The following is a 19,297-nucleotide window of genomic DNA, read 5'->3' as shown; positions in this document are numbered from 1 at the left end:
GCACACGTGCTTCTTAAGAAAATGCATCTGTCAGATGAGCGCACAAGCTGTTCAACAGCATCCGTGAGGTTTATCCATGTTTCAAATGATGGCATCTGAAAGCCGTCGGTTCCCAGTGCTAGCCTCTGAACACTCAAGCTGACGTCACAGTGCGGGGTCTTACAGATACTCTCACATTTGGTTGCATCCTGTAAGGGCAGATGAGATGTGACCTCAGTGGTCTTGCTCCTGACATCTGCTCAGAGAGACCTATACATGGAAGTGTGTTCACAGTAGTGAGAAATGCCATAATCATACTATGCTGAGAGGAAGGTTCTGTGTAGTCTGTGGATAAACATCTCAGAACAGGCAAAAGCACAGTGTCAGAAAACAGGCTGGTGTTTGCCAGAGCCTGGGGCTAAGGGGCAGATTCGACAAGGAGGGGGGCGTGCAAACATGTCAGAGATGCCCAGGCTGCTCTATCCAAATTGCTGACAGCTATATGACTAAACATTTGCCTAATCCCAACCTCATATCTAAAGAGGGTGAACTGGCTGTGTGTCGAGCAGATCAGAGTGACTGTAGAGAGACACTACTTTCTTCGTTCTCCAGTCATCTCTAATGATCGTACAAAGGGCACAAATGCCCTTGTTTGTGCACACTGTAGGCTTGAGCTCTGATCAGTGCTGCAGAGATCATTGCCCACCTGGCTGCTCACCTAAAGAAAAGATGGGGATGCAGGTCAAGGATGAGGGGTGATGACAGTAATGGCCCATGAAAAGAAGGCCAGCCCACAGAGCCTTTAGCACCTTTCCTTGGGGTCCTTCCCACTTTTGCCTTTGCCCAAACCTTTTTTCAATCTTGATAGTCACATTCTTTGACATACCTTAATACTTATTACTTCCCAAGGCACCAAAAGTAAGACATAGCCCAAGGTCTAGACTCCACATAAGACCTGCTTATATTGTCTTACTTCTCTGTGTTCCAGAGCCTCAAGGTCTTTGTGACCAGAAAGGGGCTGGGCCTCAGTTTTCAGCTCCCTCTCAGCTGCCTGCGCCTCCATAGGAGGCTTCAGCTGTAATTGGTCTTCCTGAAAAGCCAAGAGGTACAGAATTGTCATGTCATTTCCTAACCATGTAACACTGTTAAACAGCCCACATCCCCCCAGGAGCGGTGCTCAGAGAGGACCCCGGAAGACAGGCCTGGATGCTTGCCTACTGAAAGGTGTTATTTCCCAGACCAGATATAAAAGGGTAGAAAGAGAAAATGGGAGGGGGGATAATACTCAGCCACAGAAGTGGGGTGTGGTCTGGTCTGTTGGTCAGTCTCATCTAGTGCCTCCATCCTGAGAGCTGGTCACCCCCGTGGTGCCATGCCTGTGCCTTCTCACAGTGAACTCCCTGCTTCATCTCAGTGGGTCTTCCTCTGTGCTTTGCTGCCTGTTCATCTTGGGAACCTAGTTCCAGTGCTGCCTATCACAGTATAGCAGGTCTGCAGGAGAATACTCACTTCTACATGCTGGGTAAAAGACACAGCCCCACTCCTCACTCCCGTGAGACAGAGTCCAGAGCCAGGGTTCTGTCACCAGTGACAGCTCAAGTGCCAGACTGTCTGACACTCCAGGTTTCCATATGCCTGTGCCTCCTCCCAGTGTGTCTCCTCAGGCCTTGATTGTCTCTGTTTTGTCGTCTTTGGAGCCTGGGCTGGAGTCTGCCCTGAGTCCACCCCCACATGTGCAGCAGTGGCTCAGTGCAGAGCTTCAGAAAGCAGCAGCAGGCCCCTCTTCCTGCTCCAAGCTCCTAGACCTCTGCTTCTGATCTGCTCCAGAGAATCTGGGTTTCATTAAAGCACGTCTCTCTCTTTCTACACACTTGGGTCTGTCAGAAGCTGCTTCTTGCTGTTGCTCATGTCATTGGTCATTGTTTTGTTTTTTTTTTTCTAATAAGCTCTGTATTATCATGAGAGAAAACTCGTGGTTCTGAACCCACATTTGCTGTTGTGGGACAATTTCTAAACTGATAGCCACTCCCCTGTGTCCAGACTGAACATCCTCCTCTGGCTGCTAATTTTGTAGTTTGAGTGTGTTTCTTTGCAGTTTTTGAGAAGAAAAACAAGGGCGCATGGCAATAAAACACTGAAAAAGAAATACAGTCCCATCTGGGGCCCTCTCCTGGTGTTGGTTTCCTCAGGAAGCCTCTGTAAAACGCTGTCTCTGGCTGAGGCAGGAGGGTCCTCTCTCCGTGTCTCAGTCGGGAGGAAGGGGGTCCTAACTGTTCTTTGACTGATTCAGTGTTTGGGATGTTTAAAGCTACCTCTTGGCTTCCCAGCAAAAAAGCCAGTGAGTGAGATTTACCTGCTTCAGGAAGAGAGGCACCTACATTCACAAGCAAGCTCAATTCTCAAAGCCAGCACCACTGCCTCTGCATGGCCAGAAGCATTTCCCTTGTTTGGGAACCTCAGGACCCCACCCATACAGGCCCATCTTCTCCTGTTAGTGGGCTTCAGCAAGGGGACAGACTAGAGGACCCAAACCACCAACACTCAGAGAGTAATGTTGTTTGATTGTGTGTCTGAGTCACAGTTCTCTGTGTAGCCCAGGCTAGCCTGGAACTCACCATATAGACCGCATTGGCCTCGAGCCTGCCTCAGACCCCCAAGTGCTGGTTTCATGTGGATATCCCACTATGCCCAGCTTACAAGTGACTGTCTTGTCATTGCTGAGCCTAATCCAGTGTTTTCTGCCCTTGAAGATCCCTGAAGAGCATGACCTAGAGAGTCAGATCCGCAAGGAGCGTGAGTGGCGATTCCTGAGGAACACTCGGGTCAGGAAGCAGGCTCAGCAGGTCATCCAGAAGGGTGAGTGCACAACACCTCCCCACCTCCCAGGACTGGAGTCCCCTGCAGCCCCCAAGCACTGTGTGTGCTGCTCTTGGAGGCCAGAGTACTGACTGGTAGAGGCAGCTGGAACAAGGAGGGACGGTGTTGGGGAAGAGGAAACCACCTCAAAGGGAGGGCTTCTCAAGGGCAGCCCAGCAAGTCCCCATTAGCTAGTGACCTGAGAAGCATCACCCTGTTTTTTGGTTTTGGGGTTTTGTTTTGTTTTGGAATTTCCAGAGCTGCAAGCCCTTTCCAGGCCCTGGGAACCCACATCTCAGTAACCACCTGGGACGTCCTTTCCCTGTAACAGAAGCAAGGCCCTGGTTTTGTCCACCCTGTCTCCACCTTGTCCTTGAAATGACCACTGGTTCTATTCTTCCAAACCGTGACAACCGTGTGCTCACCAAGCCCCTCCCAGACCTGAGAGCGGGCCACATTTGCTCCCTTGAATGTTTCTGCTTCGAGCCTCCTGCGGTCGGAACACGTTAGTGATCAACCAAGGACAGTGTGTTGCTGTTGTAGGGGCTCAAGAGCAAGCTTCTGTCAGCAGATTGTATCATGTGTGTCCCCCAGGCCTGGAGGACATGCAGGCAATGGAGGCCACATCAAGCAACCTCACCGTAAACCCAGGACCTTTATCTCCTCCCTTGAGGAGTACAGAGTGAGGCTTCCCCACCACCCACGGTGCAGTCCCACAGTTCTGACTGCATGAGAATGACAGGCAGAGGCCACTTCACATCTCCAGCCAGTAGCCAAGTTTTTCTCACAGAGGGAGCTATGGCTGAGGGTTAGTGTGTAAGACTTTGGCCCTCTCCCCCGTAGCACAAGTCCTAGTTCTGACCATACCTCCCTGTCTTCTGAAACTTAGAAGACAATGACCAGTTACTTGTTTAATTAAGGCTGAGGCCTCAGAAGACAGACAGTTTCTCCCAGTGAGACAGAGGGTCGTGCCAGCTTCAGCCCAGGCCTGCCTCATTGAGTGCCTGCACAACCCTGTCTATATCTCTTGGGTCCTTGTGGCACTGACAGTCATTACTCTGCTGGAAACTGCTCTGCTGTTGACTTGTCCTGCCTCCCTGGGGGTGCTCAGGGTGTGCAGCTGGCAGGCACCCTGTCCACAGCACCCGTCACTCTCCCAAGGAGCACAAGCCCTCTCAGAGCACCCTGCTCACTGTACTCTCCTAGACAGTATTTCCTTGGGATCCTAGAACTGCAGGCCAGGGAGGCTAGGGCAGGTTAATTTCCTGACAGAAGTTTGGTAAGTGGGTCTAGCCCACATAGTAACATGTCCGGGGGCCTCTTGGGCAACTGCAGAGGCAACACTAACTATTTCTATTCAAACTGAGGTATTCACTCAGAATTTAAAGTCAGGCAGGGCTAGAAGACCGCTCAGTAAGTAACATGTTTGCCTCACAGTGTGAGTACAGAGTGAGGCTCCCCCACCACCCACGGCACTGAGTCTGAGCCCCAGAATTCACACATAAAAGCTAGGCAGCATGATACATGTTGGTAATTCTAGCACTGGTGAGGCCCAGACAGGCATTACTGGCTGGCCGGCCTAGCCTGACTGGTGAGCCACTATCTCATCTATAAGGTAGATGGCTTCTGAAGAATGACAACCCACAGTTGACCACACACACACACACACACACACACACACACACACACACAGAGTTTTCTAAACAAAAGACAAGTATTCTTTGTAATCTTTGTGAAAAGGGATAAGTTTATCAAAAGTACACAAATTAAGGCACCAGAGGAGGAGCCCAGTGGTGGAACAGTCCATAACAGCCGAGGCCTGGGCTCACACAAAAGTAGTTAGCCAGTGGCCGAGAAGCTCATCAGGTAAGATTGAGACAAAGGTAGCTCATTGCTGAGGGGACTACAGAGCCTTCCTCCAGGGCCCCAGGTTCAGTATCTAGATTTAGTGCAAGTTTCTGTTTGTTTGACAACCAGGTACATCCTGGGAAAGGTGTCAGAGAATGGGGAATGATTCCTGTGGGTTGTGGGGAGCTGGCTGCACAAGTGCAGGCCAGGTCCCCAGGATGGGGGCCAGGGAAATCCTGTTGGCATTCTTCCAGTCCCTGAGCAATGTTGGCCTCCCCTAAGGCATGGTGACCTGAGCCGACTGCCACATACTGCTATTTGCATTTCTGGCAGGACATTGTCCTTATCTTCCAGTGCTCAGACTGTGCCACTCAACAACAACCGTAACTCAGAATGTGGGTGCTGCTCCAGGCTGTAAACTTGTACCACTGCAGACCACGGAGCCCTCCTCCCCTGTGCAGCAACACGCAAGTGTGCACGCGCATACACACACGCATCACGCACACATGCATGCACGCGCACACACACCTTTTTTCCTCCTGACTGTGTTCTGGAAGGAGCACGCAGAGGACAGCTCACCTGGCTGAACAGTGTGACATCTCTGTGCTGCCGTCCTAGAACCCTGTGTGCAGCATAGACAAGAGGAGAGGTCCTGGGGCAGAGCTACCCAAGGGCTGGTTTCTGCCAGCATGAAACTCACTCCTCTCCACATGATCACATAGGGGCCTCCTGGCTAGACCAGAAAGCTGCTCTCTGTCTACCCAAGAGCTGTATCCACTGCCTAAAAAGATGTATGATCCATCCCTGAAGCACCCTCCCAGAAACACAGAGGTCCTCACAGGTATCTGGGACCAAGGCAGAGCGTGCAGTCGTTCCTCCCTGGTGCTGCAGCTGTTAAGCTGTGTGTACTGAGTACACTTCACTGCCCACCACACCATGTCTGTAGCTGCCTGGGCCCTCATCCTTAGCTGCTCTCTGGCTCTCTCACCACACTCAAAGGAGGATGTGCATCAGCTGATGTGTGGGACCTAGTGAGAAAACCTTGTCCGATGCTGTGACCTTCACCCCTGGGTTTTGTTTTGTTTTGTTTTTTGGTGTTTGTTTGTTTGTTTGTTTGTTTGGGGTTTTTTTGGCTAGCTGCTTCCCAGACTGAAAAGCCTGGAACCTCATCTGGGTCTTGAGGTAGTAGCCACACCCTCCTTCATCCTGAAGTTCTTGGCACTCTCTTCAGACTCAGTGAAGTTCCTCTACTCTGAATATTGCTACTTACAGTATAATAAGTATTGATCAAAGGCATGTCCGTGTCTAGCTCTTCCAGGAGCTGTGAGACAGAGCCAAACAAAGGCCTAGGCCCTAGAGCTGTGGTTGCACCATTAAAACTACCCCTTTTTTTTCAGCGTGTGCTTTCAGCCTTCCCTTTGATCTCTACTGTCCCCTGCTTCAACTCTCCTAAAGATTGTATCAGTGTTGCTGCAGATGAAAGCCTGGTTCCAATTATCTCTTACAGGCATCACCAGACTGGACGATCAGATATTTCTGAACAGGAACCCCGGCGTTCCCTCTGTGGTCAAGTTCCATCCCTTTACACCATGCATAGCTGTTGCTGACAAGGACAGCATCTGGTAGGCATGGCTCTGCTTCACCCTGCTATCTCTTTCCATTGGACTTATGAGGCCCACCTTGTTCTGGACTCACCTGGACTTCCTTACTAAAGAATAGGCAGGGCACACAGTTTGCTCCATGCCTGTTCTGCAGAAGCAAGTGGGTGACTGAGAATGTCTAAGAGAGAATGGAGTTTTGTTTTGGAGTTTGTTTTGTTTTTGCTTTTTTACTTTTAAGTGCATTGGTGTTTTGCCTGCATGTGTCTATGTGAAGATGTCAGAACTCCTAGAGGCAGAGTTACAGACTCCAGCTATAACTGCTGTATAACTTGAGCCACCAAATGGTTGCTAGGAATTGACCCAGGTCCTCTAGAAGAGCATCCAGTGCTCTTAACCACTGAGCCATCTGTTGAGCTCAGAGAGAATAGAGTATAATTTATACTGGGTTCTGACCTGGTGCAGTAGGGAATCTGCCCATTTAATGGGTGCATAGTTTATGCACTGTCTCTAGAGCTCCAGTGTTTTCCTTCCTTATTAAGTTGTAAACTACATGTGGCAGGAAACGGGCATCTTAACCGTGTGCTATCAGTGCACATGAATTCTATGAAGGTCAACCCACACCCACCTCTAGCGTGTTCTCATTCCCCTACAAAAACTGCCCAATGGACACTAATCCCTTCCCTCAGGTGCCATGAGCCCCACCATCCTTTTTGTGTCTAAACATGATGCCTCTAGGGACATCCTAAGTGGAACCATGTGGTTTTTGTCCTTTTGTGACTGGCTTCTTTCACTTTTCCTTCATGGTTCGCTCACACTGTAGCATTTCCTCCTTCTCAGGGCCTGATAATATTCTGTTGCAAGGCTCTCCCACACTGTTTGGCTGTCAGGGTACTTGGGTGTAGGGATCGCTGTCATCTCAGGTTCCTGCTTTCAGTTACGTGGAGAGCACACCAGAGATGGACTGCTGCATCGCATCGCAGTCTTCCTCAGAAACCACACTGTATCCCTCCCACCCGCACTACACAAGGCTCCTCACTCACCCTGGCCAGTTTCTGCTCTGTTCTCAGCCACCCACGGCATGAGGCCAGGTCTGGGTCATGGTTCCCTAGTGACTGTCTTTCTGTCTTTGCACTTATTCCTTCAAGTTTTTGGGACTGGGAGAAAGGAGAGAAGCTGGACTATTTCCACAATGGCAACCCTCGGTATACCAGGGTCACCGCTATGGAGTACCTCAATGGACAGGACTGCTCCTTGCTGCTGACAGCCACAGGTGAGTAGGCCTGCTGTGTCCCAGGCCTGGGACTTGTGTGAGGGAAAGGACAGGAACACGGACAACATGTTGATCAGGGCTCTGGGACCATCTTCTCATCAAGCGTCCCTGGCCCATCCATGACTGGAAATACTGTGTCAGCCTCCAACCCTTCTGGCCCTCCTAACTTTCATGAGGGATCCATGGGAGTTCCAGATACACATGAAAGCAGGGGCCATAATGAGGCCATAATGTCCTCCAGGGCCCATGCTGCCCCCAACCTCTGGCACCATCAGCTCCCCTCCTCCCATGGCCTTAAAGACTCCCACACTAGGTCTAGCTATCTTTTGCAGGCCAGCTTCCTTCTTCTGAAGGTGGGTAAGAAGTGTTTCTGAAACAGGAGTGGCTCTCACTCAGAGTTCTTATTTTGTTTTACTTTTCACTTGAAATGTCTTAATATCATGCTCATTTTGAACAAGATGCTTTCCCTAGGTTGTGGTTGATTTATTTTCTGTTGTTGTTTTGTGTTATATGCCTTTGTTTGAGACAAAGTCTCTTGTAGCCCAGTCCAGCCTCAAGCTCACTGTATAGGTAAGGATGACCTTGAACTCCTGATCATCTTTGTCTCCCAAAATCCCAACTTCCAGTTGAGTGTTACTCTGCCCCCATGTTATACAGTGCTATCAACTGAATCTAGGGCTTCATGCTTGCAAAGTAAGCTTTCTTCTAGCTGAGCTACATCCCTGGCTACAACTGTTCTAGCACATTAAAGACATGATTCCTAGATCAGGGGATATTTTGGTGGCAGTGTGTTTGCCTAGCATCACAGAGCTCCATGCTGTGTCCCTAGCACCACAAAAACTGCAAAAATAAGATCACCGCAGTGCTGATGACCTCCCACTGATATCAGGTAGAGCTGTCCTGAGCCCACTGTCCTCATCCTGGGCCCGGACTTGGTGTCTAAGCCACTGAGACCATTGATGTTTTGAACATGAGTTACAAGTGCATGGTTTATTGTTCACACTTGCAGCGAATTAATCCAACAACCTGACAGTCCAGCCCTAAGTGAGGTAGTTGATACCCAGAGGCAGGACTCACAGACAGCAGCTAGAGGTGGCCCAAGTGGCTCGCAAGTCCGATAGCCCAATACACAGAAAGCTGCCAGCCCACATCCACTGGTGATAGAAGGACGGTGCTGGCTCTCCTGCAGATGCTCTGAGAGAGATGCTCTTCAGGAGTGATAGAAGCTGGCTTAACAACCTTAGTTGTGCTTATCCGTGTCAGCCAGTGTACCAGACACTCAGCAATCACCAAGGTCACAGAGCCAGGCCTGGGACAGACGATCCTAATGGGATATGTGGTCACTGGAAGGGTCACTTTTTGCTAGAGTACATGGCTCATGCATGTTAGGTGCATTAGAGACCAGCATCTGCTGAGCTGCCTGGAGCCTGGGGTTGTATGGCCTTTCAGAGGTTTCCCTAGTCCTTGCAGACTGCTTAATGTCTACTCCTGATTGTTGTGGGCTGCCTGCTCCTCGGGGCATTGATGGTTACACCCACATGCTCACTTTAACCTTGGCATTTTCTGGTGACCAGATGTTGATCAGGAGTGCCTCCATTTTCCTTCTTTGTTTGCTTTAGTGTTTGCTACAGTGACAAATTGCCCCATTTCTCTTATAAGTGAAGATATACAGCCTTAAAAGACACTATCTAGCAATGCCACCTCAGGCCCACAGCATCAGCGCTATCCAAGAGTGACCTATGCACAGTAGGGTTAGAGACCCTCAAGGCACAGCTAAGACTAGAAGAGAGGTCAGGTTCAGATTAAGAGTCCCAAGGCACCAAATGAGAGGAAATGGAGAGGAGAGGAAGAGAGAGAAGGCAGGGAAAGGCGTCCAAGTGGCTACAGTCATCCTCCAAGGGAGATGCAAAGGGCGGGCCCCGGAAGCAAGTGTGCATAAGGGTAAAGGCTGCAAAGCTTTGTCCTCTGGAACCCTTAGGAAGGATGGGGAAGGATCTCCAGCTCTCACCCTGCTTCCCTGCCACAAGGAGAGAGTGGTTTGTGCTGCTGGCTCTGGGAAAGAGAGCTAGCCATGCCACCAAGCCATGGACATGTGGTCTGCGGTTTCCAGTGCAGGGTCTACCGTGGCCCCATCTCCATTACAGCTATCTTTTACTGGTTGCTCCTATCAGAATAACAGGACTAAGCACTGAGAACACTGCAGCTGTGTTGTGGAGATGGGGTGCCACACAGCCTCCAGGGCATGGGTTACACTCCTTTCTCCTTTCCTAGATGATGGTGCCATCAGGGTCTGGAAAAATTTTGCTGATTTGGAAAAGAATCCAGAGATGGTGACTGCGTGGCAAGGGCTCTCAGACATGCTTCCAACAACTCGAGGTAGGTCAGGCTCTCAGACAGGCTGCTGACAGCATAACGTGGGTCTTAGCTCCTCAGAAGAGTGTCATCTAGAACTGTATAAAACAGAATTCTAATGCCTCCAGGATACCCATTCAGTGCTGAGGTCCTAAGATTACCCAATGATCTCTCCCAGAAACCAGAAGATTGTGTAACCCTCAAGGATTCCAGTGCTCTGACTTGTTCTCAGTTTGGCCATGTCACAGGCAGCCTTGCAGGTGATTAGATGTGACTTGGAAAAGCACCGGTGCCAGCAGGCTGCCATGGTGTCCTCTTTGCCAGCTGTGTTCTTTCCCATGACCACTGAGTAGTGATCTGCTTCTGGGTGGTGGAGTCTTGCCACACTCACACCTGCCTGGGCTAGAGGGACCTGTGGCCACCATAGCTCTGAGGAGGGAAACCTGAGTTGCTTGTGGCTTTGTTGTGGAAGTCAGGGCTGACTGAGTTGAGGAATCAGTGAAGCCCCAAATGTCCACACAGTGTCAGCTTTCCCAGGAAGTACATGGGAACTGCTCCATTGTGGGGAGCCAAGAGAAGGCGGCTATCATCCGTGCAGCCATCTTGAGCCATATACCCTGACAAGAGACTTGATTACAACAGCCGAGCACACTCTGATAACATCTTATTTTAGATACTCAGGATTTTCCCTTGGGTGTGTGAGACTTAAAGGTGTGTGACTTAAGGGCATGACTTAGAGATCAGATTTAGAGACAAGACCTAAGGGCATGACATAAAGGTGTGACTTAGAGGCGTGGCTTATAAGTGAGACATATAAAAGGAGAGAGGCAGACAGAAGAAATTATTATTAGGTAGTAGGCACTTGGCACTTGGAGGAAGAACTTGGAATTAGACATTAGACACTAGGAACTTGAGACAGAGAACATAGAATAGGAACTCAACTTGAGACTTGAGACTTGGGACTTGGACTAGGAACTAGGGACTAGGAACTCAAGACTTGGGAATTGGACTAGGAAGAGAGACTGGAGAATAAACGGGATTGAATCACACTCTGTCTGGTCTCCATTCCTCACATTTGTCCTCTCTCTCTTGCTGAACCCCGACCCGCGGGCTGGAGCAGCTTGGGGCAGTGCGGGCTCTAACAGCTTAGCCCCCAAGGCTTTTGGCAGTGCAGGTTCCAACATTGATAGAGTGGTCCGTGACATTTTGGTCCCCAAATGTGGGGTAGAGCGGTTCTCAACATTTTTGACACCCAACGTGGGCAGCTCAGGCTGCAACACTCCATGGCTGGCCCTCAGTCGTGCTGGGCATATGCTTCCTGCATCACTGAGGACCAGGGATCAAGAGAGCCCATGTATGCACAAACCAGCTCCTGCCCCCATGGCTTCCAAACGTACTCCCATTAGGTATGTTCAGCCTCTGACCATGCCTGTGTCTACTTCACTAGAGGACAACAAAACATTAATGTTTTGTTGCCAGCCAGCATAGGTGTTCCTTGTGTACAGGGCTTGCTTTACAGACAGTTGGCTCTGATGGAGGTACGTGCCCATGAGAACAGAATGATCTCTTAAGAATTCCTGAGAGCTGAGCCACTTACCCACTGGTCATCTTCCTACTTCAGTCCCTCAGTAGCTGGGAGATAGCACATACAGTTGCACCTAGCTAAGAGCTTTGTTATGCTGTGCTTGTCTGCTCGTCTCCTGGATACTCAGGATGCTCTCTTTGGCATCTTATGCTGTGCTAGAGCATCCAGGTGGCCCATGGCCTATATAGAACCCCTGCTTTGTCTAAGAGGACTAGGGCCTTGATGGTCTGACTTGGCCTGGAGGCCACTGAAAGGTGACCTGCTATTTATGTCTCAGAGTTACAGAAGATATATTGAGTGGGCAGAGATTCTGAGACCCTGTTGTCCTGTGATTCAGTGCCATGCATGGGAGGAGTGTAAAAGGCTCTGGGAAAGCACAAAGCTCATCTGAGCATTGCTGCAGCAAGCTGGCCTGCGTGAGTGAGTGAGGGGATGCCCAGCACAGCCCCATCTTGACATAGTGGCTTCACTGTTTCCCCAGGAGCTGGGATGGTGGTAGACTGGGAACAAGAAACTGGCCTCCTCATGAGCTCAGGGGATGTGCGCATTGTCCGGATCTGGGATACAGACCGGGAGACGAAGGTGCAGGTAACCACTCCAGGCCCCTGAGCACACCCCACACTTCACCATGCCTACACCCGCATGCTCCCACTCAGAAAATAGATTCCTTCCTCATGAGTCAATGACTGCCATCCAGCTATCCGTGTGTGGGGAGGCAGATGGGGAGGTGGCATCTTGCTGCCAGGTGAAGAGCTAATTACTCCTGGATACACATTGATTGTGGCACTTTGACCCTGCATTACAGCAATAATTAAGGTTATACTAACCCAAGTTATTAACAAATATTGTTTTCTCCATGCAAATTAGGGACTATCAGAAATCAGTATGTGAAATATCTTACATGAGAACAGTTAACTGTTTGACATCTGTGTCTTTCTTCTTATCCTGTGTGCTGCATGCAGAAGGCAGGCCCTGTGTATGCTAAGTACCTCCCCACGCTGCCCCTAAACTGCAATTCAGCCCCTTACTTACACCATGTTTTATTTTCAAGATTGTTTGCTTGTTTTTGAGACATAATCTTACCATGTGGACCAGTCTGGCTCTAGATTCTCCATTTTAATAGAGTGCATCAGTTTTGCCTCAGATAACTGGCTTCCTTGCCAGAGTCCTAAGGACAACACACAAAGAGCTGAGGGATGTCTGTCTTCCTGGTGCCCAAAGAAACATAGAACATAGCCTAGGCTCAGCACTCCCCAGCCTGCCCTGCCAAAATGGAGGCCTGGACACATCATGGACATGTCGCAGAACAGAGGGGCCGAGACAGGCAGGAGTGACAAGAACTGGCAAGACTTGAGGCCTGTCCACCAGCACCTGCTAGAAGCTTCCATGTATCCTCAAGCCCCACAATGCCACCTAGCAGTTAAACACTTGTCCCTATGGGGAGATAGTACAGGATTGTTCCTACTCCTGAGGGTGCTCTGAGGGACCCTGTGGGCTCCTGCAGGTACAGGGCCTCCTTGGTGTCAGCATGTCAGCTGCAGAGGCTGGAGGGAGGCTCTTTCATGCCCTCCCCACTCACACCCCTCCCCATCCTGCGGGTTCCTCGCAGGCTCACCCCATCTGATTAGAAAGCACTTTTCCCTCTGAGGCCCATTCCCAGCTCCCATTCCTTCTTGCTTCCAGTCATTGCCCCTTGCCCTTCTCCAATATTTATGGCCACCACAGGGAGCAGAGGAGCCTCTCCTTAGCTCTTCCCTGGCTAATTAGGGGTTTGAGGAGAGAGCTAACGAGGTTCCCTCCCTGCCAAAATGTGCTTGCCTTGCCTTTCGGGAAAGGGAGATGTTGCTGGCAAGTTTAATTGGCACTGAGAGCCAGGCGTCCCCACAGCTGCCTTCCAGGCTGTGCCCACAGACACGCAGGTCAGGGCTTGACTACGCCCCGTGAGCCCTGTACTACCCTTGGTCCAGTTCCTCAGCCTGACAGAGAAGAGGACATCGCCACAGAACACTGCAGCCAACTCCAGGCTCCTCACTACTCTCTTTTTGGCCTTAGGACATCCCCACGGGAGCTGACAGCTGTGTGACAAGTCTATCTTGTGATTCACACCGCTCACTCATCGTGGCTGGCCTGGGTGATGGCTCGATCCGAGTCTACGACAGGAGGATGGCACTCAGTGAATGGTAACTGTCACATCTCCCTTCTCCTTAGCGCTATTCAAGCTCCTTCCAGATGGCAGAGGCCACCCCACTGCCAGTAAAAGGAACAGATTGCTCTGTGAGCATGAAGTGTCTTGAGCAGTGCACAGTGGACTTCTGACACCAGGCAAGATGGGCGCCTAGGGCTAGAGAGATGGCTCAGTGGGGTCAGCCTTCACCTTTCGCTGTCTGGCTTCTTCAGGCTGACCCTACAGAGACAGAAACAGTGGCCTTCTCACTAAACTGCCATCTAGGGCAGGACCAGGATGTCTTTCTCATCCCAAAATGGTACCAAGACTTCAAGGTCAGAACTGGGGAAGCAGAGGCCAGCAAGATGAGGAGTGACCTAGGACAGCCTAGTCAGTGCCGCTTTTCTGGGTGTCCTCTTGGGGCTCGGCCCAAGGGCAAGGCTGCCAGCTCCAGGTCACACCACTCCTCCTAGCTCTCCCTGCACTTCCCTGAGCAATGGGGGGAGGAACTGGGCTGGGCCAGGCCTGACCACACCTTCCTCCTTTAGCCGGGTCATGACTTACCGAGAGCACACAGCATGGGTGGTAAAGGCCTACCTGCAGAAGCACCCTGAGGGCCACATCGTGAGTGTGAGGTAAGGAGCAAAATATGCATGAGGCATTTGCTGTGAAAACATTATTTCCCTCTATTTAAATATGTCCTTGGTATTTAAATAACCAGGGACTGTTGGCATTTCAGGGCAGTAACTGGCTCTGCTCTGTGACTGGCCGGAAAGGTCAGAGTGCAGAGCAAGAGTAGGGGCTGGGCTGGGCTGGAGGAGGAGTGGGCAGGCAGATGTATCCCTCACAGGAGCAGCAAAGCAGAATGCACCAGGCGGGCTGCACATCCCCAGCAGGCCCCTTGTTGCCAGCCAGCCTGTGCACCTAAATTCAGGCCTGCTGCTCAGTAGACACTGTGCTGAGAGCAGCGGATCTCTACTTGCCTGTTAAAGAGACAACAAAACATAATTCACTGTCACAAAGCCACCACTTCTTCAGAGAAATGTTCTTTTCCCCCTTGCTTGTGGCATAAAGCAAAGCATGATTCTTGGAGTGGACATTGAAGCAGAAGGCTGTAAGCCTAGGTGAGGCTTCTCTGCCATCTTCTGCCCTCATGGGCTCCACCTCACGCTGCAGCCTCTGACATTGCTTGTAATCCCTTCTCTGACCCTGGTGTGCCCTGCTTTGTGTGAGCATGGCAGCTCTCTTTAGTCCTGGCCTTGTCTGGCCTGAGACAGGCAACTTGATGGGAACCCTGGCTGCCAAGACGGTGTGTGGGTCTGGGTCTTACCAGCATGTGCAAGGGGACATTGAAACTTTCCATGGCCGGTTACGCCATCCTTCAAAGCCAGGTCCCTCCCCCTAGGGGCTCCTAAGGTTGGCATCAGCAGACATCACCCTGTCCTTTCTTGCAGTGTCAATGGAGACGTACGCTTCTTCGATCCTCGGATGCCTGAGTCTGTGAATGTGATGCAGATTGTGAAGGGCCTGACAGCCCTGGACATCCACCCCCAGGCAAACCTGATTGCCTGGTAGGTATCCTGCCTCATGTGCCCCCTACTTCTAAGCAAAAGACTCTTTCAGAGTGCACAGCCATTGTCTCTGTCCTCCACAGTGCCTTTTGAGGAACAGTTTAGAGGCTATAACTGTATGACCATGAAGTAAAAACAAAACATGTCTCCCCTGCCTTATCCAGCTTGAGAACAAACACCTGCCCCTGGCATCTCTGGGGCAGGCCTGGTTCTTCCTGACAGAGCGGATGAGCAGCCGCTTCCTGCCTCGGGGTAACACAGATAGACCTCCTGGCCTGTGGCCCCACATGCTGTGACTCCCAGTCAGCCCCTTGGACGTGTTTCTCCTGCACCACAGGGAAGACAGAAACTAATCTCCTGACCATCTTTCCTTCCCTGCCCAGCGGCTCCATGAACCAGTTCACAGCCATCTACAACGGGAACGGAGAGCTGATCAACAACATCAAGTACTACGATGGCTTCATGGGCCAGCGAGTCGGGGCCATCAGCTGCCTGGCCTTCCACCCACACTGGGTCTGTACCTGCACTCCTGGGTCTGAGAAGGGGGTGGGGCGAGGAGGGGAGTAACCCAGGAAGCCTGAACTCCTTCCTGACTCCAAGAACATAAAGGACTGAGATCTACTAGGCTTGGGGTGTCCAGGAAAGCATTGCCCTGCCCCCTAGAAACCAAACTCAGTTCTTAATGCTCAAGTAAAAATAGATAACACAGAGGGAGAAGCAGCTACTGTCCTCTGGTCTGGGGAGCAATAGAAAAGTGTCACTGGGCGCTTGTATCCATAGCTGTAGTCACTTGTATGGATTGTTGTGTTGGTTAGGATTTTGCAGAGCGGGCTCCACAGGAGCCTGTGTGGAGCACTGTTGAAGTGCACAGCATCAGATTCCCAGAACCATCCCAGGGGGCCAATCCTAAAAGGAAGCTGCAGGGAATTGTGGGTAGTATGCAAATCACCTGTAATGGAATTTGGATGATACATTATTCCTGCTAGAGTCTGGCAGTTAATGACCCTCATTCCTGTGCCTGTGTGGAGTTCAGTGGTGTTCCAGCGGTTAATCCTCGCCCCCGCCAGAGCTCAGCCGCACAGAGCACAAGCGGGCTGCACCCCTCCCTGAAGCCCCAGTGCTGCAGCTCCCAGCGCCTCACAGGCCCTGCTCATGTGCTCTCTGCTCTCTCCACACAGCCTCATCTGGCCGTAGGAAGCAATGACTACTACATTTCCGTGTATTCGGTGGAGAAGCGTGTCAGATAGCGGCACCTAGGACCCCTGCCAGGCTGCAGCCCCCTCTGCTGTACATAGTGAACCAACCTGCACTGCTTGGGATGCAGTGCCCACCTACCCACCCACCTGCAAACCCCAGCTCCTGACTTGGCCATGGCCATATGAGGAGGGACTTGCACATCCTTCCTTCTGTCTTCACTGTAATGTACAAGTCCAGAGCAGGGGAGGGTTTGATGCAGCTTCCCATCGAGACCCAGCACCCAGGCACCAAGGACCTCCTCAGTGCAGCATGGTCCTTTCCTGTCCTGTTTTCTTCTGAGGTTTTACAAAGGGACACATTTGATTTTTCCATGCAATCAAAGCATTAGTTACAGAACAGACAGCACCCTATAGAAAAGCCGTTTGGGGTTCCTAAGGGCCATGGCCCAGCCCCACTGACCTCTCACAGTTTGGGCAGAAACCCTCAGAGTAGGCTGGCCAGTGCTGGGAAATGGATGAAAGCAATTGAACAGGGGGAAGAAGAGAGGGAAGAAGAGAGGGAAGGCCTCTTGTGCTGCAGAGTATGGAAGTCTGAGCCTGCCCTCTTGGAGCACCGAGGCAGCACAGCACACTGGGTATGTCATGGCGGTCTGAGGAGAAGGTCCCCATCCTGCACAGCTAGACCTCTGAGGTCCAGTCTGGCGCCTTCACGTGAGCTGGTTGCAGGAGAGGGTCTGGTTCTGGGCAGATGAGGCAGATCTGTAGTTAGCGGCTGCCTCCATCTGTCAGGCATATTCTGAAGTGTGTCTCTCCCATAGGGCAGTAACAGTGCCCATAGCCACACAGAGGCACTCACGCATGTAAGCACGCAGCCTCCCCATCCATGCTTACATGGGTGCCCTGATCTTCCTGCCTGTGCACACTTGGGTGTGCATTTGTGCAGGCCCACAGTCTCCCCTCCTGCACATAGGTGGGCACTGTGGCCAGCCACACGCACGCATGTGCTGGCCTCACCGCACAGGCTCAGAGACTTCATTGGACACAGAGGCTTAAGGGCAGCATCAGCCCTGTTGATGGTGTGACTGAGGTTACATGATGCAGTCTGTGCTGAGGAAGACTTCAGCGGTGTCCTGGTGTGCCTGACATGTGTCTGTGTGCACATGCAAGTGAGGGACCATGGACATTTCAGCCCTGGATGGACACAGCATTGCCGAGCAGTTGCACACAAACAGGATACAACACAATGATGTTTTGAAAAGCATTTTCCGTTTTCCCTGGGAATCAGGATCTTTCAGAGGAAGACAAGTGCCAGCAGGAGCCCGCGACATGGGTTGGGACAGCTGTGGCAGAGGCTGGGTCCCTGTGCTGTGCTCAATGGACTTATTTTAGCCAAGAGCATCTTCCCTGTGAGAGGATCCCCACAGGGTGAGCTGAGCAAGCAGGAGACCCTGGTATCCCCCCACCCCCATGCAGTCTCCCAACCGGGAGGGCTCTAGAAGTCAGCCCCTTGGTTGGGCCAGGCAGCAGTGTGGAGTCAGGAAGGCCCTAGAACCACCTGCTCAGTTCTGCAGAGTACCCCAGGGGTGAGTGTGCTTCAGCTCAGCCCTTGTCCAACTGGTGATTCAGTTTCAGCAGCACAGGGCTGCCAGACAGGCTGGGTTGCTTCCCTGCCCTGGTGGAGCCAGTGTTTGCATCTTGCCCACAGGCTGGGCCTTCACAAGTCTGATGCGAAAATTCAATCATGAAGCAAGGCTCGCAAGAGCGCTGACCTAGAGTTCATTGTCTCTATTTATTTTACCAAAATGAGAGTTGAAAGGACTGACAGGACATGGAACTGCAGTGTCGTCCAGAGCAGTGACAGCAGCAGAGTGTTAATAAAGAGTAAAGCGTGAGACGTCACTGCCCTTGCCAGATGAGAACGGTGGGGTGAGGGGGGCCCAAGGGCTGTGTAGTCATGGCTTCTGCACTCCCTGGGCCCCTGGGGTGGGACAGTCTTGGCCCAAGACAGGGCCACTGTATCTACCCCTCCTGGGCCTGGGTGGAAGGGAAGACATGCTGGTTGCCATGGAGACCTTCAGGCACCGTGACTGGGATTCCTGTGCTGACTCTGGGCTTGTCATTAATAAGGTTTCCCTGCATTTACATGGACCAGCTTCACATGGCTGTCCCTGCTTCCCTGTTAGTGTTGTTGCTCTCTCAGCAAAACCAATTGCTCCTGCAAGGGATGGGCGGAGGTGTGTGGCCAGTCCTGGGGAAGACAGATCCCAGCTTTGTGGTCCTGGGAGGGGCAGACAGCAAACTATCTGTGGGCATGTGTCCATAGGCCCAGGACTCCCTCAGCCAGTCTCATGCAGATCATTGTATCAGGTTGGGCCTCCACCACCCACTGCAAATGTCTGCATCCCCATCCTAGGTCCCAGCAGACCCTCCCCTCACCTGGCCAGAGGAATTCAGCCTCTTGAGTCATACTGATCTGGTTACTGGTCTGACTAGAACCCACATGTTCCCTTGAGTGGAAGGACACTTCAGGTGTAGGGCAGGAGTGTGAGGCAAGGAGGTGACTTTGAGAGGCCAAGAGCACATAAGGAAGGAGGGTCTGAAGAGCTGGGATGTCTCTCCCAACCCAGCTCCCTTTCTCCCCAGCACCTCAGCATAGCTGATTGTGGAAACAGATCTTTACACAGGTCAAGATGAAGTCATGGGTGGCGGTAATCCAGTCCAACTGTCCCTGTGAAAAGACAGGACAAAGACCCACAGGCATGGCAGTGTGCAGGCACAGGGAGACTTCCTGCCTCTGGAAGAAGCAGTCTAGACACACCCAGGCTTTGACACTCTCAAGACTGCTTACCCAGTCAGTGTCAGTCAGTGGTCACTG

At 51.6% G+C, this 19,297-nt stretch overlaps 1 protein-coding gene across 3 annotated transcripts in view; it reads left to right on the top strand.

Annotated features, from left to right (window-relative positions):
* Positions 1–18,321, top strand: part of Rptor (regulatory associated protein of MTOR complex 1) — a 297,297-nt gene extending 278,976 nt beyond the window's left edge. For 2 of the 3 annotated variants that reach the window (XM_034505601.2, XM_034505604.2), the window contains 10 exons: positions 2,730–2,835; positions 6,191–6,305; positions 7,430–7,554; positions 9,826–9,930; positions 11,973–12,079; positions 13,544–13,671; positions 14,204–14,290; positions 15,110–15,226; positions 15,610–15,739; positions 16,405–18,321. In XM_034505601.2, the coding sequence (XP_034361492.1) occupies positions 2,730–2,835; positions 6,191–6,305; positions 7,430–7,554; positions 9,826–9,930; positions 11,973–12,079; positions 13,544–13,671; positions 14,204–14,290; positions 15,110–15,226; positions 15,610–15,739; positions 16,405–16,473 (1,089 nt within the window). In that variant the 3' untranslated portion in view covers positions 16,474–18,321. The remainder of the gene's footprint in view (positions 1–2,729; positions 2,836–6,190; positions 6,306–7,429; positions 7,555–9,825; positions 9,931–11,972; positions 12,080–13,543; positions 13,672–14,203; positions 14,291–15,109; positions 15,227–15,609; positions 15,740–16,404) is intronic. The other variant, XM_034505602.2, reaches the window with a different exon arrangement.
* Positions 18,322–19,297: the final 976 nt, after the last annotated feature.

Source organism: Arvicanthis niloticus, chromosome 6 (genome assembly GCF_011762505.2).
Source record: "Arvicanthis niloticus isolate mArvNil1 chromosome 6, mArvNil1.pat.X, whole genome shotgun sequence".
Lineage (NCBI taxonomy): Eukaryota > Metazoa > Chordata > Mammalia > Rodentia > Muridae > Arvicanthis > Arvicanthis niloticus.
The sequence above is the reverse complement of the archived record's forward strand: the minus strand, read 5'-3'. Positions and strand labels throughout refer to the sequence as shown.